Here is a 26,993-nt window from a genome sequence, read left to right as displayed (position 1 = left end):
CGTGGGTTCTGGCTGCTCTGCTCCCACTGTGGTGAGTCCGGGGTGGGCACAGGGCAGGGCTGGGGCTGCGCGTTGTTGGCAGTGAGGCACTGTAGGGCATACAGGCTCTGGGCTTTCACAGGGCAAGGGTGGGTGCTGACCAGCTATGGGGGGGGCATGTGCGGGGAGCTCCCATGCACACCCCACTATACCCACAGACCCTCCCCCACAACCACACCCTGCTCTACATACAGTCATACGCCCCACTAATCGCACCCGCCCACACCCACTCTACATGCACCTCCCACACACCCTTGTACCTGTGGGGGGGGAGCTCTGCTCACTGCTACATATGCGCGTGTGCACACGTGCGTGCACACCCACACACACCCCCCATAAAATCCATACCCACCCACCCCACATACATGTACATCCACACATACATACACCCATAGCCCCCCATAAACCCCATACCCTCCACATCTCCTGCAATATACAAGAGTAAGACTTCATTTTAAGGTACTATGCAATCACCTCTATATACACAATGCAAACACATGCAAATCAGGACAGGTTTTTTTTTTGTTAAATAAAATTAAAATATGTTCTTGTCAACTTTTTGATTTTTAGTATTTTTATTTTTTTCCGGTTCCAAGACAGCAAACCCCCTTCCCAAAGGAGTACTTCTGGAGGCAAGGGGAGGAACTTCCAGTGGCAAAGTTCAGGGCTTAGAGGGCAGGACTTCCAGTCCCAAGATGGCAACGAGGGGCAGGGCACCTGTCAAGGGGTGGGGCTACCCCTGCAGTCCTCAGCAGCTTACCAAAACTTGTTAAGTGGCCCTCCAGCCTAAATAATTCCCCGCCCTTGGTATAAAGGGAGAATTTCACAAATCCAATGTTGATGCACCTCAGCAGTATGCTGAACAGGAGGATACCTGAACTGAGCAGTAAAGAATCCTGAATAAAGATGTTTTGTAAATCCCACAGTGGTAACTGTTAGATTACAGAGTCATAGTCTCTCTCTCCCTTTGGCCCACTGAATCATGATTTCTATTTTTCTTTAACAGAAGGGATAGCTATCTCATAACAGCCTGAAGCCAGGTGGTTTGAGCCCCCTCATGACAAATGTAGGTTTGAATGTCCTTTTCAGCTTGAGAGGATTGAATCTAGGCCTCCCACTTCCTGAATGAGTGTTTTACTTATTGGATATTGTATAAACAGAGACACCACCTGTACTTCTCCTCCTCTTCGTCCAGCTGTGCTTTTCTGAATGGAAGAAGCTCTTACTGCTGTATTTTGTTCAGACATGACTCCTGAAAGCTTAGGTGTGGAGAGCTGATGAACTGTAACTGTTCCTTTTGTCTGAATAAAATAGGCTGTTTTCGCACTGAGCGAGAAACAGGAGTAAACTACTGCATTTTAACTTCTGCTTACCAGAGGATGGAGCAAACAGATGAAATAATAGTTACAGCTTGACACAGTTAGATTTGCCCTGCCCCTCTCTGATATTTGTTTTGTTTTTCCATACTCTGAGTTAAGCCTACTCAGAGCTTGCCTCTTGTATTTGAGCCCCATAGGAAGATGGGCAGAAGAACACTTAGTTTGAAGATCCCAAATTGTCTTAGGTATTTGATACCAGCAATGAGTTCAGTAAGCTCAGTGTATAAGATGGGGAAAAATTTGGACACGTGCACTGGTGAAACTTCAGTTGTTTTGAAAACTTTACTGACAAACACACAAATACCTAATGGATTCAATAAGGGTGCAGAAGATTGCAGTCTTGAACTGTGATGAAATGTAGCTTCCTAAGTTCTGCTTTATGTGCCTAAATACTTTTCTGGGTCTTATTATTTGCCTTTTGAAATAACTCATTCCAAAATGTAAATAAAGAAAAGGCCATAAAATGTCCTTTTCCATGAAAGAACATATCACAGAACAACCTCCTTGAACAAGTGATATTTTAATTATACACTAAAACTAAAAAACTGAACCTATCTTTGGGTCCTGACACATCAGCAGACGAATAAGAATTACAGAATTTCATTTTTCATGGCCTATTTCAGAACCTAATTGAAGAGAGACAACATTCAGAGATTGCTTTTATTTTGCTGGCTTTTTAAAAAGCTAATATTTAAGGAAGCTGATAAATAACAGACTTGGGAGAGGCAGGCTAGTCCAAGATTTCAGCTATATTTCTTTTTAAAAAATAGGGTGCAAAAATGTATTTTAATAGCAGTTGAACTATTATTAGTCTCCAAATGCAATTGATAAGAATTTGTATGTGAAAAAACATGACCTAAGTGCAATTTGAAGGTTTTTGATTTGTTATTTAAATTATGAACACAGGTGAACAGCAAGAGAATTTTGCATAGATCTAAAAGAAAAATGTTAAGGTTGCATGATGTGCCAGAAAGGCACACAGCATAAAATAAATGAGAGTTCATAGAATCTCAACAAGGAAAAACTCCTCAAGGAGTTTGACTTCCTAATATAGCCTGTAGCATCAGTATAATTTAAACCCATTGTATACTTCTTCCTTAGTTCCTATGAGTATAATTAGATGTTTAAATGTTAGAATAAGGTAATGGCCACTAAGGACAATGTAGTGGTCTACTCAGAAGAAAAAGAACCAAGTCAGTAGAAAATGGACCTGTTGACTCGCCTTTGGAATATGATATCTGGAATAATGGTGGTATGGCCAAAGTCTAGTAACACTCTTTCTTCTATAACTCACCATTATTTGGACTCTGACTCATGCCTGGTGTTGACTGATATCTGTGTACAGGTTTCCCTCACTTTATGCAGGTTCTGTATGCACAAATTCGCTTTTATGCTCTGAGCCTTTTTATACCAAAAATTTGTTAAATGCGAGGTAAATTCGCTCTTATGCAGTCAGTGTGGTGGAAGCCTGCTGCTCAGAGCAGCTGGTGCCCATGCTTCTAGACCTGCAGCTGCCTCAGGAGCAGGGTAATGCCACGTGCATCCTGCTGCTTGGCAGGCAGGCGGGCACGGCACAGCCCAGCAGCGCCACTCCTCGGGCGGCTGCAGCTGGGTGCAAAGCACAGCGTGCAGCAGCAGCCACCTGTCTGGTGTTGACGAGTACCAAAATTGTCTTGTAAAAGTGGTAGAAATGGGGCTCGGGGTCAGTACTGCCGAGGTCTTGAAATGTATCCCTGTTTGTGAAGTGGGTCCCCTTTATGCACATTTAAGTTATGTGCCATTTTCCAGGAACGCATGTACAGCATAAAGTGAGGGAAACATGTACTTTTGCTGAAATATTAAATAGTAGTCCCCTGATGGGTGCACCAAGGAAAGTGTTAATAATCCTATCAAGCCTTCTGAGGTAACCTTGGTTTCCTGACAGAGTAAAATTGATATCAGTATCCAAAACTGTTCTGTTACTAAAACCCTCCTTGTTTTACTTCCCTGTCCAAAATTGTTCTGTTACTAAAACCCTCCTTGTTTTACTTCCCTGTGCAGGCATTGCACTAACTCATTGCTTGAATATAGTTGGAGCTGGAACAGTGCTATAGAAAACCAATTCCTATTCTATATAAAAACCATTCAGGAAAATTGCTGTTTTTTTCTTCCTTTGCCAGGCTGTAGAATTCTTCCGGGCTCCTCCCCCCTGCCCCCCTGTAATTTTTAATGCTGCTTTAGCCTCTAAAATCCAGGCCTTGAAAAGAATAATGCAATAGGTAACACTTTTAATCAGAATGAGAAATAAGGAAACAGCAGGGACTGAGTCTCCAGCTGTGCTAAAAAAATTTAGTGAAAGCTTTTTTATTTTTCCCCCTCCTCAAACTGGTCTTACTCACAGAGCTTTTATGCTACCACAATCACATACTTAAAAATAATTGTTCAGTAATTCTGCTTCATTTCTATACTGGAATGGTATAAAATGTCAAACTCCATGCAGCCAGTCAATTTCTAGACTCCCATGTGGACACCAGGAACCACTGTACTGTTAGTAATCCCTTCAAAGATAATCTTTCTTCTGTATCCTGTTTAATTGGACAGAATCTAGTGGTTTCAAAACTGCTTTCTTTTCTTGGGGAAAAATCAAGGGAAAAACTGTTTGAGTAGGGAACCTCCATCTAACAAAATCCATTTTAATATGCACTTGATGTGGAAAACAGTTTACCCAAATCAGCTCAAGAGCTGGAACATTAATAGTTTCATTTGACAACTGCTTAGCTTTGTTGTGATGTCATTAAACAATATGGAAACTTCACTTTGGTTTGAGTCATGCCAAAGAATATTTCAGTAAGAAAAATAAATATGACATTCTTTATCAGTGAAAAGCAAATTGGATTAGACTGTAAACTACTCAGGGGAGAAAGCTGTGTTTGCTTGCTTTTTACAGTAACTTGCACAATGGACTCTCCACGCTGGGATCTCTGGGCACTATCGCAATGTAAAAAGTACCTGAACCATATCAGAACCTCTTAGGCCTAGATAGGACTGACTCTGTACTCTGATATCAAGCACCCAAAAAACCAAGGAGCTGAAGAAAATGTTTGCCTTTCAATAGGTGGGGGGAGGGGTTCTGTGAAAAAATTAACTTTTTGTAGTCTTTTCAGGCAGGTGGAGACTGAAAATCAACATCTACGTTTTTGTAGTATAGTGTACAGTGATTCATCTTCTATTTATACAGTCATGGTATTAATTTTGTTTATTAACTGACTTATAATTTAATAAACAATAAAACAAAGAGAAATGATGGTATAGCAATTATATATGTAAAATAAAAAGTTGTCATCTATCAAAAATAAGAAGCCTGGATTTCTCAAACTTCATTTTTCTCCATTAACAACTTAACCTCCTTCACTTACAAACTGCAAAGAGATCCATGTAGGATTTGAGTGGTACATGTAGTTGGCATATCATGGTAACTTATTCTGTGAACATAGCCTATTTTTAGGCTTTCTTCTGTTGTTTCCTCAAAATAAAATCAGCCTTGGCAGAGAAGGTAGAACAGCACAGACCCTTGGATCCTTCCTTCAAAAATAGGGAGGTAGAATCAGATGAATGGGGTAAAGAGGAGACACGTGAAGTGTAAATGGGAATTCTGTTCCACTTTTGATAGAAAAAATATAGTTGTGTATAATACATAGGAAACTGGAATAAGAGGAGAAGATAGGAAATCTGTGTCTTCCCAATAAGCTTTTTGAAGGAAGCTTTTGCACTCAATGGCAGGTATTAGCCACATTCAGAATGAGGTAAAGGGAAGAAGATAGAGTTGGAGGTGTCATCAGTTCCATGAAATTCAATAGCTTTTTCCAAGAATTGTCCTTAGATTCAGAAGTTGGGCTGAATGCCAACCCTGGTATCATCTTCTGCTTATCCAAATTGGCTATGATCATGTCCGAAAAGGTATTGGTGCTGCTGGTGCCAATACAGTGGCTGATGCGTCACGCCACTAATACAGGTACTGGATGAAGCAGTTGTTATTTTCATGTCATAGTACTTCTGTGTAAATCATTCTGAAGTTCTATGGAACATCAAACAGCAATAGTAGGAGTAGACTTGAAAGGTGATTATCAGACTAACACAACCACTATCTAAATTGTCATGGTTATTATGACAATACTTAGAAATATTGGGACATATGAAAGAGATGGCTGATGTACAGTGCAAATTCAGAGTATTTTTCCCCAAATAAGAGAAGGTACCTGCCGCAGATTTCTTTAATTCTGTACTTGTTGCTGTAGTCGAGATTTAAAGGCTATGGTAGTATTTTTCTTGGAGGTAATTGCTCCTTCCAAACCCTTGGGTACCTGTCTTACTGCCACTTGAAAACAAATCTAAACAAATGCTCATAAAATATTAAATTCAGCCTCTTCCATAAAAGCTTCCAGTGTGCCTCCTACAATGCTTCTAACCATTGTTTACTATGCAGAACGGCCCCATTACTACAGCATGCTCCATCAGATTTGGAATACAATTTTTCAGGGAAATGGCACTAAATCTAAAACCAGCTAAAACAAAGAATGTTGACTTGCAGTTTTATCAGTTACAGAGCTTATTCGCTGAATTTATACTATGCTGAAAACATATTTTTAAAAGGGAACTTTCCAGCTAAGGAACACTTTGAAATAAGCAAACAACATTCCTGCTGAGCAGAGCTATTTTTGAGAAGGAGAAAGAAAGTTTGTTTAATCACTTAATTGGCCAGTTGAATTTTTTCCTGATGTACTCAGATCTAACAATGACTTGTGTTGAAATCTGTGACTGAGCTTTTTCAGCTTTGGAGTTTCCCTGGGTATAAATGAGTTTTATAAGCATGGAAACAGGGATGATTTGACTTTCTCCTTTTCCCTGATATCACATGACTTTACAAAGTGGCAGAATTTGGGGAAGGTGGCCAGGTGTTTGCCTTTGAACGATAACCTCCTTAGTTAGTACACTCACCATACTTAATGTTAAACCACTGACAGTTTGGCTGAAAGCACTGTGCAATGGGAGTATGCATGGTATTACTACACTGTGAGAGAAACCTTCATTAAAGCCTGGGCTTTAAGTCCCACCAGTGTTGCTCTCTTCAGCATACAGGATCAGTTATTTCAGTAAAATAATAAGTACGTGAGACAGGAAATTCTTAGGGCTATTCCCTTTCATATTTAGTTAGGTGACAGTTCTTTTTTCCTTTGATTTTTTTTATCCCAAAGAGTGATCAGCCTCTCAATACAGGTCAAAACAAGCAATTAATTACTCTTGTACCATCCTTGGCATATTTCACGTAAACTTTTTTTGATGGCTTTTTCTATCTTTGTGGAGGGTTTTAAGTCTAAAGATGTGTAGATGCATAAACACAAACTGTACTGGTTTCACTTCAAAAGACTATTTAGTTTAAATTGGTACAACTCAGTTTGTTAGAGGTGCAAGAGTTACCAATGCAAGCTGGATGAAAATCTCTAAGAGCAGCCAGCATTGCATCAGTTTGCACTCAGCTCGCTGTCTCACCTTGCATCAGTTTACCGTCAGCTCGGTATCTCACCTGTAGCTCAAAAAGCAGAATGTTATATAGAACGGGACATAACATAGTCTTGTTCAATATGACCCTGCTTTTCCTCCTCCTTCTGAAGTCAGTGGCAAGCTTATATAGAATTGTTGCCTTATTAGACTGCATGCTATTGCACACATACAGGGTGCTTTCAGATAACAAGGTCAAACACCAATGGCAACTGGAATGACTTTTTATTTGGTGGGGTATATATGTATAGTAGCATAATTATGGGTGGGTGACTGGGGCACAAGCCCTAGGTGCCAATTTAGAGGAGGCACAACAATGGAGCCACCATGGTTGCCCAAGCTGCCACAGATACTCTTGCAACTGTTCTTGCCCAGGGTGAATAACCTTGTTCCACCTCTGAATATCTATCACCTCTCACCCAATTGCAAAACTGTTTTTTTTTCCTGGACTTGCGTTGTTTATCACTTTACAGGCCCCATTTGACAAGAAATTATGGCTAATTTGGGTTAGCATGCAAGAAAGTATAGAGAAAGCCTTTATCACCTTGTATCTGCCTGTATGCAGGACCTAAGCACAGTGTGATTGGCAAGTTAAAACTATCATTTCCTCTTAGTGTCAGCAGAGGCCTGTGCAAAGGAAGAGAACTTGTGTAGGGTTGGCAAATCAGTCAATTGACCAGTCAGATATTGTCATTTGCCTGGTCAATTGATTGTACGTTTTTGACAGGTCAAAGATTATAGCAGTTTTACAAAAAAAAACCTAATTATTTTGTAGTTTTCTTGACAGAAATATGATTTTTTTTATTGTTTTTTGACACATTTCTTAATGGACAAATTGTGCATTTCTGTGTATTCTTTGAGCCTCTCGGCAATTTTTTTACAATATTTGACTGATCAATTGACCAAACTTTATTTGACCAGTCAAATACCAAACCCTAGACTTGAGTGATGACAGAGCTTACACGCTAGCCTGTATTGCTGGGAGCACTGTCCTGGGTTCTCTAGGCCTTTCTGTGGTCTCTGACCACACTGCTGGAAGAATGCTAGTAAGGAACAATATAGTCCTTAATTTAAGAACCCTATAAAGCATGAAGGTGTACACACCCGGGGAAAATGAAGTTGCACAATCAGCGTTTTCATAAGTATCACAGTAAAATAAAAAATTCTTTCATATGGCATTGTGTCTATTTATCCTTTATCCACTTAGCAAAAGAAGATGAGCACTATTATCCCCATTACCCTGTCTAAATAAGTTCCAGGTAAATACAGATGGTAATATGAAACTGGTTTAGAGACAAGACCTTAATGAATTGCAGCTGCTTGTCATGAAACTCCCAGTGCAAACTACCATACATTTTACATTTTCAGCCAGACTCCAGGCCAGCTATGGTGTGCTGAGCAAAATGGTTTCATGTGTCATGCTCTGGCATGCATGCTGGGGGTTGCCAACCCCTGTTCAGTTCTATAAAAGAGAAATGCAAGTGCTATTTAAAGTGAAATCATACTTCTGGGTATATTGTTCATCTATAAGATGACAGATACTTCTCTTCCTAATATAGTTCTATACTGTACGTTTTCAGCCTGTTTGCTTTCAGCTGAGAGAGAGTATTTCATGCATGTTGATTATGTTTGGGATAATTATATCCTGTATTAGACTTCAAGCAAACTGGTATTTCAAATTGGAGTTTTATCTGCTGTATAAAATGTCTAACTATATTGAGCAAAAATTGCATATTCAGACTTGTGACTTGCATCCTAGAATGCCAGATGTAGAGGGCAAACATTGTATAATACAGGGTGAGAGGTCCTAACTGCTACAGCAAGTTCCAGGAGTCCCCTGTGGTTCACTGGTAGAATCCTTGTCTACCACACAGGGATCTTGGGTTTGATTCCTAGACACTTATACAACTACAGCCATGGAGGTACCAAACAAAGGTCTGGGCAGCCTCCACTCCTCCAAAAATTTCTGCCCAGACATATGCATCAAAGGTCTGGGTGGCCGTTATGCATACACCACGATCCAGGAGGATGGACAGTTGCCACAGTGAGTTCCATAAAAGAAGCATTTAACCTAAGACCCTTCAAGCTCATGTGGGATACTTTTATACTGATTTCACAACTTTCTGTAATTATACGTCATCTTCTCAATCAGTTGTATGGAGTGACTTCAGCATAAGCCTGAAGCTTTTTCTTTCTTTTTTTTTAAGCGTAGACTTTTGGAGTCATCAATTATGTGGACATCTCAGCTTTCATTTTACAAAAGAAGAGTTCATTTCCAGCACTCATAACTGGGGAGAAAAGTTTGACTATAGAAATTGAGGGTCACTTGAAGGTTTGAAAGATGTCAGACCTATAAAAAGAACCCCAAATGTTTTTGTTTATTCTCCTGGGTTTAAAACACCATGTTGGTTTGCATCTGTTGAGGATCTGATACGCAGTTTTTGAGTGCTTGGGGTTTGCAGTATTTTGATATAGAGTCTCTAAAACATTAAGATGGTAAATCTGGGACCAGATTTTATTTATTGACTTTTCAACTTGACCTTGCAAGCCCTTCATGGAATAGAGGAAACAGAGGAAATATGCATCTGGCAGAAATCTTGAAAAGCAAAAATCATACCCTTTTTGAGAGAGCCTTTTCACACAGCTTATGCACCACTTAAATCTCAGTAATACACTTCAAAATAGGGTGTATGCAATGTCTAGGCTTTGTATGGCATAAATGTCACCTACTGTGTAATACAAAGTTCACCATGCTCGGTATGGTCATCTGATTCATGAATGAGAGCACGGAAGTAGATAGGCAAGAGAAGGAGCAAGCAATATGGTACATGTGGTGCAAGAATGCCAAGCCCTCATAAAACTTAGAAATGGTGCAGCTAAGTTCAGGAACAGGGGGAGGAAAGCAACTTATGTGCATGGTATGTTATACTCATGTAACTCTCAGGCCTTACTACCTTTAAAAAGAAAATGTTTCTAGGGAGAAAATCTTGTTGGACAGTTTTAAAGCTAGGAAAACACATTTTATGACCATATTATACATCCATAAAACAATATTTTATAATGGAAGTGCTGAGAGACCATAAAATAGATGGGCATAGGTAGATGTTGCTGTCATATCCATGCAAGTCACTGGTTAACTGGCTGTATAAATCTGGAGTGGAATGCAATGAATAGAAACATGGAGTAGCTCCTGCGCAGGCAGATTAGATCAGCAAAAGCTACTGCCAGTCTGTGAGGTCCAAGAACATTCCATTCATTTCCTTGTTCTTAATGTGTTTAAAAACAAAAGGGTAAATACAAGTCAAAATACTGCAGCTCTATTCACTGTTTTTCTCTCCACCAGAAATGGAAAAGTCATGATGAACAAATAAATAAACCCAGTTAAATGCAACTTAGTTTTACGTAGCTGTTTCCTTTCAGGTTGTATCCCCCAAAACTTAACTCTTAAACTTTTTATACTTGATATGCCGTTTTAGTGTTTCTGATTTGCTACAAGACCTCTGCCTTGCAAATCCTTTATCATTTGTGTTCTAACTATATCCTATGTGCACTCTCCCTGTGATATATATCCCCTTGAAAAGTAAGTGAATTTGGTGCTGCTCCAATTTCCCCAGTTCTGCTTCTGCCTCATTAATATGAGTGTCCCTCATTTCATCTGCTTCTCTCAACCGCCCACGTGTTTCTCGCTGCACCGGTTAGCCCCATCCTGCCCTCCCCTACTTTACTGTTCTCCTCACCACACCATCTTCCACCCCTACACACTCCTGCTGCTCAGTCTTTTCCCACTGAAGTGGAACACCTGTTCCCTTGCTACTCTCCAGATAGCCATTGTCCTCTGCATGCCTCCCAGCTGGAGCAACCATTCCTAACTCCCTGAGGATTTAAAAAAAATAGCACAGGGTTATACATTACAAAGTTTTAAAAAATGAGAGGGAGGGAGAGAGGGGAAGAAACAAAAGTGTAGGCAAGGGAGAAAAGAGATGTTTTCAGACAAGATTTGAAAATAGATGGAAAGTCAATGAGGCAGAGAGAGCGAGTGCCTTCCATGTCAGGGGTTGAAAACCACCTGAGGTTCCTGTTCTTTCTCCTCTACCTCCTCCTGGGCCATCAGAGCTTTTTCTTAGGTGTATCCATGCTGAAATAATAGCAGCAGTAGGAGAGAAAATCTCAGAGGCTGTGTTTGCTCCCTGGAAAATTATGATGGGGGTTCAGGGGAACATGTCTAAGAAGGTGGAATAAAACGACCGTTTAAAAATGAAGAATTCACTCATTTGAAAAAACAACAACAGTGAGCTATAAAGGAAACAAAATTAGTAACAAAACTGCAGACATACAAAACCCAAATGAAAGTTAAAAAGACTTAATGTGGGACAGACCAGACAAAACCCTGCAATTTATCTCTAGAGGCAGAAGCCAGGAAAATTCCCCATTCCTCAACTATGTGTGCCTTGGCTCTGAACATTCAACAGCTTTTCATCCAGAGATTTTCCCTCCCCCTCCCCCCCCACACACACACTCCTCCCATCTCTTTCAGAGCTTGCATTATCAATTGCCAAAGTGCAATGTGTTGTGATACTCTTAGTTCACAGCTTCAGGACCTAGGTATAATTTCTGTCCCACTTCTAGAAATTTCCCAGGTCAGCCAAAGAACTCCATTAAAATGAAAAATGCAAGACCCTGTTAAACCCAAAGGGGAAAACAAAATAATGAGAACCAGAAGACTAGTGAAATACACTGAGACAGAAAATCACAGACAAACAAGAGAAATAATAAGGAAAATGATTGCAGTGTATGAGGCTTAATAAACTATTCCGCTCTATTAATGCTATGTTGAGTTGAATGGATAAATATGTGCAGCCCTATCATTGAAGCTTACACACAATTGTTCTGCTAAGCCTTATATTATTTTAAGTTAATGGAATTAGGGCTCCAGCTGATGCCAAAATACTATTTATCCTGAAAACTGCATGGCATTCTGCACAGCTATACCAGAGTGAGGCAATTTCTGACTGTTCACACATGCGTAAGGCCTAAAGCGGCACAGAGTATTCACTTGTAGCTGCTGCCCAAGTAGGACAAATAATATAGAAAACTTTACCTGCCCAGAGTTTAAGATCAGAGTAGTTTGCTGTTGCTGTTTAACAGAATGAAGGAGAGATTAAGTGGAGTCTCTGATTTGCAGAAGTGCAAAGTAAAATAAATCTTAACACATGCGAGAAATTTTGTCCTTTGATTTTTTGGGGGGAAGTGAAGCTATGAAGTTTATGTTCCATTCTGTGTAATCAGGCTCAGATTCACTTGCGTTATGAAGAGTTCTGCTGCCTTACTTGTTTCCTCCAGGGGAAGTCCGAAACCAGTCCTTGAAGATGACCTTAGCATTGAAAACAAGCAATTCATTGTTACAGCATGAGACTGGTGACACAAGAGTTCTTTTTACTATCAGTATAAATGCATTCTTTTTCTTTGGCAGTTATACCCTTATTAGCAAAGGGAGGAGCAGAGCAACTCAAGTCATTCTAAATTTGTGGTGCTTCCTTTACCCATGGGCTGACCTCAGCTTCTTTTCTGGCTTCTTGTCTAAGAGGGTTTGGAAGATCCTTCTCATAGATTCATCTTTCCTCTCCCCTTTCCCTTCCCCTGCCTTTGCCATGTAGAGGAATACTCTGATTTGCACAAGTGCGAGCAACTGTGGTTGTATACCTGTTAGGCCATGTCCAGGTGTGACTTCCTACAAGGGACTCGCCACTCTCCCAGTAGAAACTAGGAGCGTGCAAATATTCATTCATTTTCTCCCAGCGAAAATATGCTCCTTCTGGGAGAAAGACCTTATCTGGAAGATCTCCTCTGCAAGAGAGCTTTTCTTACAAGAATGAATACCTGTATGCTGCTGGTTGCTCAGCTCCTCCATGATCAGGAGTGATCGAGCCACAGTTCCTGTGCTTTCCCCAGACCAAGGAGAAGTGGGGGAAGAGGCAGGGGAATTTCCTCAACTCTTCTTAATTATTTCTTGGGAGTAGGTGGAAGGCTTTGCCTCGCTCCCTCTGCTCTGCTCCTGAAGACCCAGGGGGGAGGGAGCAGCAGGACAATTCTTCCCCAGATGGGGGTAACTTTCCCTGCTGCTCCATTCTTTGCCTTCCACTTCCCTCCCTGTTCCCCCCGCCACCCCACTTTCCCTTGGGACCAGAAAGAGTGGAGAAGCTGCTGCTCCTTATGCCTTCCCCAGACTGGGAGAGCAGGGGAGGGAGGTAGCTGTACTGCCTCCTCTCCCAGATGCATGTCTAGTGGTGAAAATTTCTCAGATATTTCCACCACTAGAAATGAACACCTCTTCATACCATTAGTTCTGATCTCTTCACCTGGAAAGAAAGGGAAAGGTTGTGACCAGAGTATCTTACAATTCTCTGCATCATAGCAGATGGACAGAACCATTAGTCAAAGCAATGTATCCCTGAAACTGTTGGGGGCCAGTTTGGGCTTGACTCTTCCCAGGGTTAGGAAACCTGAGGATTTGGCTTCATCTGTCTATTCTTTGTACTCCCCTTCAAAAATGTTTTACAAATGAAAAAAAATCAAGGAAGGAAAGGAGAAAAATCAGGTGGTCTTAATGAATCAAAGGACTGGGCCTTAGGGCAATTCTGTTTTCTAATTCATGCTGAGTCAGCAGCTTATAGTATGAAACTTAAACCATATGACCACCTTGTTTTTCAGTCAACTGCATCCTGAAAAACTGGAAAGGGTTGTAACTAAGACAAGTCTGCTTGTCTTGTGTACAAAGGGGTGAATGACTGTTAATAGAGGGCTTTATTGAAGCTAGAGATCAAACCCCAAAAAGGCAGTAATCTAAGCAGAATTTACACCTATCCCTATCCCATGTTCATTTTCTGGAATAAACGCATGTGAGTGGTATTGGGAGTATGATTATTTAAAAGGAGAATCATAGAAAATTAGGTTTGGAAGAGACCTTAGGAAGTCATCTAGTCCAACCCCCTGCTCAAAGCAGGACCATCCTGAACTAGATCATTCCAGCCAGGGCTTTGTTGAATCAGGCCTTAAAAGCTTCAAAGAACGGAGATTCCACAACCTCTCCAGGTAACCTGTTCCAGTGCTTTCACCACCTTTCTGGTGAGAAGGTTTTTCCTAATATTCAACCTAAACCTCCCTTGCTGCAACTTGAGACCATTGTTCCTTTTTCTGTCACTTGCCACCACTGAGAATAATCCAGCTCCATACTCTTTAGAACCACCTTTCAGGTATTTGAAGGCCGCTATCAAATCCCTCCTTGGTCTTCTCTTCTGCTGACTAAATAAACCCAGTTCCCACGGACTCTCCTCAGAAGTCATATGCCCCAGCCCCTTCACCATTTTCAATGCCCTCTGCTGGACTCTCTCTAACTTGTCCACATCATTTCTATACTGGAGGGCCCAAAGCTGGACACAATACTCCAGTTGTGGCCTCACCAATGCAAAATAGAAGGAAATAATTGCTTACCTTGATCTGCTTTCAATGTTCCTACTAATGCAGCCCAGTATGCTATTAACCTTCTTGGCAACAAGGGTACACTACAGACTCGTAACCAGTTTGTCCACTGTAACCCCCAGGTCCTCTTCTACAGAACTGCTGCTTAGCTAGTTGGTCTCAAGCCTGTATTGGTGCATGGGATTCTTCCCTCCGAAGTGCAGGACTTTGCACTTGTCCTTGTTGAACCTCATGAGAGATCTTTTGGACCAATCCTCCAATTTGCCTAGGTCTGAATCCTTTCCCAACCCTCCAGTGTATCTACTACATCCCACAGCTTGGTGTCATCCTCAAACTTGCTGAGGATGCAATCCATCCTATCTTCCAGATTTAGTGAAGATGTGGTGGGACTCCATCCATGAAGAGACCTGGTGGGACTCCACCCATGACTGGGCCACAGGTATACAGGTATACTCTGTACAGGAGAGATCGAGTGGACAAAAGGAGCAGGGGTGTAGCTGTCTATGTCAAGGAGAGTTACACGTCCCTGCAAGCCAACATTGGAATCCAGGGTGGATGACTGGAGACCCTCTGGTTTAAAATCTGTGGGGAACATGGCATAGGGGACACAGTGGTGGGAGTCTAATACAGACTTCCCACCCAGGATCAAGAGCTTGACCAGGAGTTCTCCAGGGAAATGGCTGGCCGCATGCTCCCAGTCACAAACTCCTCCAGGACCGTTTCAGGCGGGATGTGGAGGAGAGAGCATGGACGTGGTGGAGAGACCTGGAGAATGTTGCTTGCAGAGCCATTACCTTATTAGGTTAGAAGCTCTGAGATCAGAGGGTGGTGAAAAGATGGGAGTTTCAATGAGAGAAAAGATGGAGACTGGAGGAGAAGAGAAGGGGGAAAGAGGACCCCAGAGGAACTAACAACTGACCTGAGAGCATCTTGCAACACGGGGAAGAGAACGGAGCTCCGAGGGCAAGGGGCAGATCCTTGATGAGAAAAACCCCATGGGACGCATCGTCCGCTGGCAGATCTAGAAAAGAAAGAAAAAATAAAAGTGGATTTTACTCACTCTCCCAGGCTGGGTGATGGTGACAGATAGCCCTGCAAGAGAACTCAGGGCATCGGTCACACACAGGATAAAAGGTAGACTCATAGGTTATCAAGATAACAAGAGTGTGTATAGCATGGTTGGAAGATAGAAGAACACACCAGGAAAAGAAAAACAAGTGGACCAAAAATAAAAGAGAGACTGTTTATGAATCCTAGATTCTGTTCATCCAAGTTAATAGTTGGAGTATAGGGGTGTGTGTGTGTAGATATATATATATATAGAGAGAGAGAGAGAGATATCTATATAGAGTGTAGAAGTAATTGGCTTACTTGACTAGAAAAACAGACAAAGACTGGACGTGCTGATACTGCTTAATTCAAATGTTCTGAGATAAGGAATCCGCATTCCTGCATGCCTTGGATTATCGTAATATCTTGCCCTATGCATAGATAGTTTGTTTAAGTAAACTTTCTAAGTTTCTGTGTAATTTACTATTGTTTTGTTTCTCCAAGGTGTATTTTTTATCTCTTTCTCTGTCTTAAGTATAAATATGCTTGTAACCTTAGAGAGTCTGAGAAATCCTTTGAAACAGACAAGTGGGTGATTCCCCTTGCTGTATGGAATTCTCCCTGTGATCACAGTATAGCCTTAAATAAAGAAAAGCTGGCTCTGTCAGTTCTGATTCAACCACAACGCGAAGTTTGATTTCTTCCACAAGAGAGATATGTAGGTATATATATATATCTCTTCAAGTGCAGGCGAATATCCAGAGAAGTGAGTGAGATAGTTTACCCATAATACCAGTGAACCCCTAAGAAAGAAAAAAAAAAAAAAAAGAGAATAGCCTTCCCAACTAGTGACATCAAAAATTAGAATATAATAATAATAATATCCAAGACGTAGCAGGCAGGAAAATCGGGGATACCGATGGTTCATGAGGGACATGGGGGCATTTTAGGCACGACCACCACACTGGACATAAGGAAGAACTTCTTTACTGTCTGAGCCCCCAAGGTCTGGAATAGACTGCCACCGGAGGTGGTTCAAGCACCACTTTGAATGCCTTCAATAGAAATTTGGGTGTTTATCTTGCTGGGATCCTATGACTTCCTGCCCCTGGGGCAGGGGGCTGGACTCAAAGATCTTCCAAGGTCCCTTCCAGCTCTAATGTCTGTGAAAACTATATGGAACAAAACCAGTCCCAGGACTGACCCCTGGGGCACTCCACTTGATAGCAGCTGCCAACTAGACATTGAGCTGTTGATTACTACCTGTTGAGCCCGACAGTCCAGCGAGCTTTCTATCCACCTTATAGTCCATTCATCCAACTCATATTTCCTGCACTGGTCTACAGCAAAAAAGCTGTGGGAGATGGTATCAAAAGCCTTGCTAACGTCAAGGTATATTGCATCCACCGCTTTCCCCACATCCAGTGTCAGTTATCTTATCAGAGAAGCTAATCAGGTTGGTCAGGCATGGCTTGCTCTTGGTGAATCCGTGCTGACTGTTCCTGGTCACTTTTTCCTCTTCCAAGTGCTTAGACACGGATTCTTTGAGGATCTGCCCCGTGATTTTTCTGGGAACTAAGGTGAGGCTAACTGGTCTGTAGTTCCCTAGATCCTCCTCCTTCCTTTAAAGATGGGCACTGTATTTGCCCTTTTGCAATTATTTGTGACCTCTCCCAGTCACCATGAATTTTCAAAGATAGTGGCCAGCAGCTCTGCAGTTGCATCAGCCAACTCCCTCAGCATCCTCAAATGCATTGCATCTGGCCCCATGCACTTGTACCCATTCCACATTTCTAAATTGTCCCTAACCTGTTCTTTCACCACTGAGGGTTGTTCACCTTCTCCCCAAACAGTGCTACCTTGTACAGCAGGCTGGGAGCTGACCTTGCCTGTGAAGACTAAGGTAAAAAAAAGGCATCGAGTGCTTCAGCTTTTTTCTCATCTGTCATTAGGTGTACTTGGCACTGTGAATCCTTGGAGAGATGTTCTTATTTATGGAGTTGTTTTGACTGTCTTTTAAACCATTGCAAAAAATGTTTTGGATTATGATTCACAGGGAAAAAAAGATTGAAATGTTTTTAAGAATCCAAACACCCCTCTGATCTGAGCATAATAAACTAGGGAATTCATTAGAGTTGAGTTCTGTGCTGTATAGTTCTGAGAATTTTTATAAGTCCCTAAAATGCTGTCCTTTCCTATTTACCTGCTGATACTGCAAAGACAGCACGTTATTAGAATTTCTTTAGTGGATTGCAAAATATTTAAGGACATGTTTTTAGGTCTCATTAACTATAGCTAATCCTCCTTTAAATGATTTTTAGTATATAAAAATAAAATGCACCCCCTTCACCTCTCACTTCCTCCTTTGGTCTGAATCAAATTTTGGATCTGTATCAGAATATTAAATGCTCCAGAATTTAGGTGCACTTGGTTGGATTTGATTTTGATATGTGACAGTTTCTACCCTAAAATCCATAACTTTACCATTAAGTTAATGCTCTGTTCACGTGGTCTCTGATCCTGTAAACTGCTTCCTCCACTCATCCAGACCTTTCTGCTTATACAGAACCCTGCTATCTTCAACAGTAAGAATTGAACCTTTTTGTTGAATGCACTGATACTGCACTGCTTCTGACTAGTATCTGGATGACAGTTTTAAGAAAACATTAATTACTTTGTTTTGAGACAGAAAAAGATTATCTCATGGGAAGAGCCTGTGAGTGGTAATGGGCACAGCATTAGAATTTGCTGATCTATTTGTAGATGAGTCTGCTTTGCAGAAGTTTTGCCAGACATATGGAGAGCTGGGTAAAATCACATACCTTGTTGTAAAAGTAGTATTTTTATTCATTTATGTATGTATGAATTGACAGCTTAGAAATATGGTGGTTTGATTTGCTTTGTTACAATGCAGTCATGTTTTTAATCCAGAAACCAGGCCATTATATTCCAGTTGGTAACATGACTAGTGTTAGTGCCCTAAAAGCCCTTCTTCTGACCTTCTAGGAAGTACGTACACCATCTGAGCCTGGAGGATTTTTGAGGTAGGAGCCCAAAAAGAAATCCATAAAATCATTGTGGGTGGCCTTGTCCAAGCCTTCATCTTATTTTACTGTTTCCAAACTTGTGCCTTAACCTTCTCGAGGTCCCTAGGTTAGCCAACCAGTAGGATGACTCAGAACGCATGGTGTAGTTGGTGGTCTTCATGGGAGACTTGGCTAAATTAAGCTCACTTTCCTGGGAGACTTAGCTAAATTAAACTCACTTTCGTAACAGCCAGCATTACTGCCTTAGGTCTTCTTTAAAGAGAGCATCATTGTGAGGGAGTAATTTATTTAAATAAAAAATCCAGAAGAAAATATGAAATAAACCATTTGATGGCCATAAAAATTATGGATGAACATTTCTTGAATATTATCAGTACGCTTGTGCCACCACCCCCCATCCCTCCCGCTCATCCCTGTCATGAGCTTAGAAATATACTCCAGAATTTTAAATATTACAAGAGTGGGATCTGAACTTCTGGTTCAGCTTGCTAGAAAGATTGAGACTAATTGTGACAAGCAGATCAGATTCTGAAACCAGTCTCCCACGTAAAAGTCTAGGGGGAAAGTGTTGAGTTGGAATCATTGCGGCTCAAAATACATTCTTTTTCCGCTATGGATGAAATGAGTGAGGTACACAAATTATTAAGACTGAAAATTTAGAATGCTGAAAGACTCGCATCCCTTCAGTGTAAACGACTGTTTATAGCCTTAGGTGTGCATCTGATGCAAATGCCAGATTTTTTCATATGTAACCTGCCGACAAGTAAAACGTACCCTTTTTTTGGAAAGCAAAATGTAGAAAAAATTATTTTTTCTAGAGTGATGTCTGACTACATGATGTGGAATAACTCCTACTGGGAGCGTAGAGTATTCAGGAAGCGTGGCATCCCAGGAGAAGGAACTTCCTGGTGGAGTAGTTCCTGCTGCCTCACCCAGACTGTCTCCTGGGATGCCACATATCCTGGACACTGAGACATTGTCACATCAGGCTGGCCCCAGACCTTCTCAAGGGCAATAGCAAGACTGTTGTTTCTTCGCTGTAAATAATTCTTCATATAAGTTCCTGTAAATTAAGTGTTGTTTCCACAAACCTGATTAAGATATTAACAGCAACTTGCTATTTATGTCACAAGCAGCAGTCCTCAGCCAATATCTACAGCTATAAGATGGTTAACATAAGACTCCATCTTTTCTGCTTGTTGAGACCAGAGAGAAGCAGCAGCTATCCTGGCAGCTGCATGGCATGCACAGTGTGTCCAGGACTTTTTTTTTCTGGAAAAGAAAAAATCAGCTTTCCTGCTTAAGACACGTAACCCAATTATTTGTCTATTTTTTTATCCAGGGGGAAGATGCATGTTGTGAGGAAATAAAGTTCTTTAAAACAAAAGTGTACCAAATTTTGTTTCAAATCTTTGTAACTTTGTGAGTAAAATGATTGATTATCCTTCAGTATGAGAGATAAGAGAGACTTTATTTCCCCTTTCTCTTCTCACTCCTGAAATTTAACTTGCATTCTTCCAGGTTTTCATGGAGTGTAATTCATGAAACAGTAACTCAAAATTAAATTCACCCAAAACTTCCAGTTTGCTTTATGTCCTTACATGGTTTACCCCCAAACCAGGGAAGCCCACATTTGCAAATCTGGCAAGAGGTTTTTTCCTCTCAAATCCAAAATTCAAGTTGAATACATTTTGTCTGGTTTCAGCCTTGTGTGGTGTGTATTTTAGCAAAACATTTTACAACACAAACTTGCTGCTGATAACATGCTGGGATTTTTCTTCTCTGAAGAGAGGAGAAGTGGTAGGACTTAAATGTTTTAAGAGGAGTAAGGAGACTGAGCCTCATGCAGAGAGTTACAGGAAAGAATTGGGCAGGCTGAGAGGAAAAATAGCAGACAGCCTGCAGATATTTCTGTATTAATGCTGCTAGACATGTTCTTCAGGTTCTTTACAAGAGAAGCATTAGGGGAAGCTGAATGTCAGTGTCTGAGTATAGAAGTTCTAATTTTCAATGCGTCTTTTGAGGACTTGACTGGTACTTGCAGGTTATTGGTCTGGTTTAATAAAGCATATAATTATATACTTAAATGATTAAAACTGATCCAGTGAGAGAGGTGGCTGTTAGCCTTGTCACTTTAAATACAGCTTCATCCTAACAATTGTTGCCATTGTATGAAAGGAGTTTCCCAAGCACTGTGCCCTTTCTACATGTAACTTCTGGAGTGCCATATGTTGCTTTGTAAGTAGCAGCAAGATAGTTCCGATTCAATTACCTTGTCTTTTAAACAGTTTGTCTGTTAACCTGGCACTGCCTTAATCTCTAAAACACTGATGTCAGTTGCACAGTTTTGGTGGAGCTGAATATTCACCCTATTGTTTTTAACTTGGGCCTTTCTACAGAATATGTAAAATGCTTTTGTGAATGTTTTTATTCTATAATTTTTGCTGCCATCCTTCTAAGACACAGTTGTAAATGAGTTGCTGTTTTTTCCTCATATAAGAGAAATGAACTTCAATTGAAATTTAAGTGAGTAACAGTAGTTCCTTCAGGGGGTGTATGTGGGATAGGTTGGAGATTTGTTAAAACAAGACTGATTTTGCAGTTCAGTTAATCCTGACAAACTGGGTAAAAAGATTATTTTGTTAATGTTGTGTGGAGAGAGAGAGACAGAGAGAAAAGGAGAACTAGCAAGCTGGAATTTGAGTATGGAAAAACAGTGCTGAGAACTCTGCAGTCCCTCTGACCTGTGTGTTGGTGGTGTGAGCTGCTGGTGGTGTTCACTACACACACAAGAGTGTGCACCAGGGAAGACAAACATTTGGAGTGTCCAGGGCCTTTATTCACCTTGATTCATCAAAGAATCTAGGCATGTGCCTAACTTTTCGGCATGTGAATAATCCCATGGAAATGTATTTAGTTGTATTTCAAAAATGTGCTGCAGAATTTACCCTTTTATTCTCTTTGCATCTCCATTCCTTGTCTGTAAAATGGGCCTAATATTCTCTTTCTCCATAATTTTCTGTCTTGCTTAGAGCATAAACAGGAACTATCCATGTGTAATAGTCTGGAGATCTAACATAAATAATATAGCACGAGGACTTAGATTTGGATCTTTTCCATGACACATTTTATTTTTGTTTAGAGTTTGCTTTGAAGGGAGAAAGTGAAGCCAACAGACATAATGAAGCAGGAAATATTATCCTACGTGGATGTCTAAGATAATCTAACCCATTTGGAGGAGGAAAAAAAAGCTTACGAAGCATGCACATAGTTCCAGTTAATTTAACTAGAAGCTTCTCTTAAATGCAGATGCTCATGTGTGTCTGTGCTCATGCTTGAACCCCCCTCCCCTGCTGCAGCTGCTCAGAGCCCACACCCAGGCTACCTTGTGGCTCTTCTGCACTGCCACCACCACTCTGCTGGGCGGCCCAGAGGCAGCAGTGATGGAGGTGGAGTGGAGCCTGGGCACATGCGCTTTTAACAGGAACAGAAACTTAATGCAAAAACCAGTTAACACGCTCATCATATGTGTTAACTGCAATTAATTGACCAAACAGAATTTCACTCTTGGTTCCAGGGGAGGGGAATTGAGCTGCTGGCTGTGAGCTTGCAGCTGAATTCCCCTAGCAATGGCCTCTCCTTTCTGCCAGCTCTTGCTGTTTTCAGAATGGGAAGGGGAAAAGCCAGTAGAGGCAGCTTGTTCTAGGGGTTCCCCAGCCAGTGCTGAAGGGCGGGGTTGGGTGAATTGGAGGCGCCCCCCCCCCCCCGACATCAGGGGGCGAGGAGAAGGTGGAGGGGATCTCCAGTATACCCACCCCACCCTCCAGCATAGGCTGAAAAACCCTCAGACAAAACTCCTTCTGCTTCTTTTCTCCCCTCTGATTCTGAAAGCACCTCAGAGGCTGGCAGGCAGGCAGACACAAGTTACAGATGACACTATGTTTTGAAATGTCTTCACTTGAACCCTCATGCAATCACGCAACGAGCGTTCAGATTTTTGCCCAGTGGACCATTTTTGAAGTGGTCTGCAGCTGTGCATTTGTGTTTGGTCACCACTATAGACTGCTTTCTGTGGCCAGATTGGGCAAAAATGTTACTTCTGTCTGTGCTCTAAGATTCAGGCTGATATTGGTGGTGGTATGCTGCCTTTTCTTTGGGCTCATTTACAGCTAAAAGCTTGGTTTGACTCATTGTGAGAAGCTGAGAAAATAAGTTTGAGATTAACCTTTTCTCTGTCTTTTTTTTTCCTATTACTTTGAACTAAATTAGTAAAAGGGGGTAAATGACAATTTTGGCATAGTAGACACTACCAGTATAAGCCTCAAATTATGAAAATACACAGTTTGTGAAAACTATTGAATTGTTGGAAAGTCATGACAGACAGTTCACTCTAGTAAGGAGAGTTCTTCCCCTGCATTGCAAAACCTTTTTTACAGACTAGATTGCGCTTCTTGGCTTCTGCTATCTTGTGCAAATGGTGATACAGGCAATTCCTTTCTCCTTCTCACCAGAGTTCACATCGCTGTCAGCTTTAACTTCTGTTCTGGCTCAAGGCTATAGTTCTGTTTTCAGGCCCTTGCTGTCATTTGGCACCTTGTGCTATTTGTACCCTCCCAGAAGGCAGTCCTTTGCTAGGTTACTTTTTGCTTTAAATTGTTTTTCTTTTCGGAGCCCTGTTGTTTTTCATAGTTCCAGATTTAACTTGAGATTTCTTATGTGGTTTTTTAATCCTCTCCTCCACAGATCCTTTCCCCACTGGGCTGGCACCAGAGTGTCATATGATTACATTTCTAAATAGAAGTACTCAATAAACTGGTTGCCTGGTTCCTGTGTAAATATAATTTTTTTCTTATACCCATATGTCCAGGCATGCTAGCATTTCTTTCCCTAGTCTCATAACACAACTGCAACAGTCCTGCAGAATATCTGTGCTTGGGAAGCCGGTCGGAGTATAGATGTAAAAAAAAAAAAAAAAAAAAAAAGCCCAGACCGTAGTTAAGGTCTCAGAGGACTTTTAATTTAATTTCAGAGAAGCATTTGGTCTCTTCAAATGCAGTTAGCTTCCAAAAATTCATATAGCAGAAGCTTCAAGAAAAATCTGAAAGCCATTTATGTAATTGAGATTAATTATAAACTTTTCAGTTGTTATCTTTTATTTAAATAAACAGTGTGTTAAACCTGTGACACATACCAGCATTTGAAGTGAAATATAGTAGTTAAGAGTCATATGGTATTTCAATGGCAAAACTGTGAAATACTAACTGGAAAAAGCACAAACCTTTTTATTTTGCTTTTCTGTCTCTCTCATTTAGGCACTACACAGAAATGGCTGTATGGATTTGGACACTTTGCATTTTGAGCTGTTTTTGTGTCACCTTTGGATTCAGACTTGAGGAATGCTTTCAAAGTTCCATGGAGTTGAACCATCTCACAGTGAACTATGATACTGGGACAGTCTACGTAGGAGCAGTAAATGCCTTGCATCAGCTTCAAAATGATTTGAATGAACAGCTGTGTGAAAAAACAGGTCCAAAAAAAGATAACAAAAAGTGTACACCTCCTATTGATGAAAACCAGTGCAATGAAGCAACTTTGACTCCCAATTTCAACAAGTTACTTTTGTTGGACAAGCAAGAGAAAAAAATTATTGTGTGTGGGAGTCTTTTTAAGGGAATTTGTGATATCAGAGAACTGGAGAAGATTTCAAATATTACCTACTACGTTGATAGCAGTGGGGAAAAGTCCTTTGTGGCAAGCAATGATGAAAGTATCTCAACTGTTGGCCTAATTACATCCCTGAGAAATGGCCAGCGAGTGCTGTTTGTCGGGAAAGGGAATGGACCCAATGATAATGGCATTATAATTAGCACTCGGCAGCTCTATGACGGAGATGGGAAAGACATTTTTGAAACGTATACAGACTCTACAGCCATTAAGTCAGTGTATCACTCCTCAAACATGCAGCAGTTTGTGACAGTCTTTGAAGACAGTGATTATGTTTATTTTATTTATAATCAGCAAGAGAAACAGCCTCCTAGTAACCGAACACTGATTGCACGCCTGTGCAAAAATGATGACCACTATTATTCCTATTTTGAAATGGTGTTGGGTTGTAAGGATGATGATGGTGCTTATGACCACTGTCATTCAGTCTTTGTTACAACCCCAGGAAAAGACCTACCAGAGACCATAGTTCATCTGGAAGAGGATGATAAAGTGCTTCTTGCTCTCTTCAGCAAAGTCAACAAAGATAATGGCTCTCTACGATCTGCCATGTGTGTGTTTTCCTTGAGGCAGATCAATGCAAAGATGGAAGAAAATAGGGAGAATTGCTATACAAAGGGGGAAAAAACATTTTACAAAGCCTTTGGATCAGAGACCATTCAGTGTAATGAAGCTCAACAGGTATTGTGAAACTTTAAATGTAGAATCCATGTTCAGAATTTTCTGTTCAGTCTATTGATACATGGAATCAGATGACTGGATGCTGATAAGATATTGTCAAATTAGAAATGCAATTAAGGTTTTGGGGTTTTTCTCCTTTTTTATACAGTAAGGTTAATTTTCCCTTGCTGCAAATCCAGTTACTGTGATAAACTCATCATCACTTGGATTCTCTTCATAGTTTCATAGTTGGTAGGGTCGGAAGGGACCTGAGCAGATCATCAAGTCTGACCCCCTGCCATGGCAGGAAAGAGTACTGGGGTCAAACACCCCCAGCAAGGTGATTGTCAAGCCTCCTCTTAAAGACCCCCCAGGGTGGGAGCCAGCACCACTTTGCTTGGAATTTGGTTCCAGATCTTAGCCGCCCTGACCGTGAAGTAGCGCCTCCTGATATCTAGCCTAAATCTACCCTCTGCCAGCTTGTGTCCGTTATTCCTAGTCAGTCCTGGTAGTGCTTGGGGGAACAGGGACTCCCCCAGTGCCTGCTGGTCCCCTCTGACTAGTTTGTAACAGGCCTGTAGATTGTGGAGGCTGAACAGGTTCAGGTCCCTTAGCCTCTCCTCATGGGGCCTGCCCTGCTGCCCCTTGAGAATGCGACTGGCCCTCCTCTGGACCCTCTCTGTGTTGTCCACATCCCTCTTGAAGTGCAGCACCCAGAACTGGACGCAGTACTCCAACTGCAGCCTGACCAGTGCCACATAGAGAGGGAGGATCACCTCCTTGGACCTGCTTGAGATACATCTGTGGATGCATGACAAGGTGCAGTTGGCCTTCCTGACTGCATCACCACACTGCCGGCCCATGTTCATCTTGAAGTCAACGATGACTCCAAGATCCTTTTCTGCCTCTGTACTGACAAGAAGGGAGTTCCCCAACCTGTAGGTATGGTGCTGGTTCTTCCTCCCCAGGTGCATCATCTTGCACTTGTTGGTGTTGAATCCCATCCTGTTCTCATCCGCCCACCCCTGTAACCTGTGTAGGTCTGATTGCAGCCTATTTCTTCCTTCTAGCGTGCCCACATCCCCCCACATCTCAGTGTCATCAGCAAATTTGAACAGGGTGCTTTTTACCCCCTCGTCCAAGTCACTGATGAAGATGTTGAACAGTGCGGGCCTGAGGACTGAGCCCTGCGGAACCCCACTGCCCATATCCCTCCAGGTCAAAAATGGCCCATCCACTACCACTCTCTGGGTGTGGCCCTCCAGCCAGTTGGCAACCCATTTGACTGTGTAGATGTTGGCACCACAGTCCCCCAGTTTCTTAATGAGAACAGGGTGAGAGACAGTGTTGAAGGCCTTCTGAAAGTCCAGAAAGACTAGGTCCGCTGCTACCCCTGCATTTAAGGATTTGGTGATCTGATCATAGAAGGCCACCAGGTTGGTCTGACACGACCTGCCTCTAATGAACCCATGTTGGTTGCCCCTAAGCATAATCTCCCCCGCTGGCCCCTCGTGGACATGTGCCAGAATAATTCTCTCAAAAAGCTTACCCAGGATCGAGGTAAGACCAACTGGCCTGTGGTTTCCCAGGTCCTCGTCCTCCCCTTTTTGAAGATGGGAACCACACTGGCCCTCTTCCAGTCCTCTGGCACCACACCAGAGCACCACAAGTGCTCATAAAGCCATGCCAGGGGTCCCACAATAAGCTCAGCTAATTCCGTCAGCACTCTGGGGTAGAAATCATCCGGACCAGCTGATTTGAATACATCCAGTCCCTCCAGAAGTTTCCTGACTAGTTCCTCACTAACCCTTGGCTTAGGTGCGCCTCCCCTAGGGTTTAAGGGGAGCTCAGAGGGGGGTGGCTGTTCTGGCCCCTGCTCAGGAAAATGGAGGCAAAGAAATCGTTAAATATATTAGCTTTGTCATCTGGTGTGACGACCAAATTTCCTAGCATGTCTTGCAGGGGCCCCACAATACCCGGTACCTTCTTTTTGCCCCCTGTGTATTTAAAAAGGACTTGTTGTTGTCCTTGATCTGGGAAGCTAGTCCCAGTTCCATCTCTGCCTTGGCCTTCCTGACTGCCC

General features: G+C 41.7%; 1 protein-coding gene across 5 annotated transcripts in view; it reads left to right on the top strand.

Moving 5' to 3' along the window:
* The window catches only part of PLXNB2 (plexin B2), a 350,959-nt gene that overhangs the window by 213,519 nt on the left and 110,447 nt on the right, over nucleotides 1-26,993 (top strand). For all 5 annotated transcript variants that reach the window (XM_090042147.1, XM_090042148.1, XM_090042149.1 and 2 more), the window contains exon 4: nucleotides 23,839-24,931. In XM_090042147.1, coding sequence (XP_089898273.1) covers nucleotides 23,852-24,931 — 1,080 coding nt within the window. In that variant the 5' untranslated portion in view covers nucleotides 23,839-23,851. The remainder of the gene's footprint in view (nucleotides 1-23,838; nucleotides 24,932-26,993) is intronic.

The sequence above is a fragment of the Crocodylus siamensis genome, chromosome 4, assembly GCF_052110815.1.
Source record: "Crocodylus siamensis isolate JL-2025a chromosome 4, ASM5211081v1, whole genome shotgun sequence".
In the NCBI taxonomy this organism is placed as follows: domain Eukaryota; kingdom Metazoa; phylum Chordata; order Crocodylia; family Crocodylidae; genus Crocodylus; species Crocodylus siamensis.
Note: the sequence above shows the minus strand (reverse complement) of the source record. Positions and strands in the feature narration are given on the sequence as shown.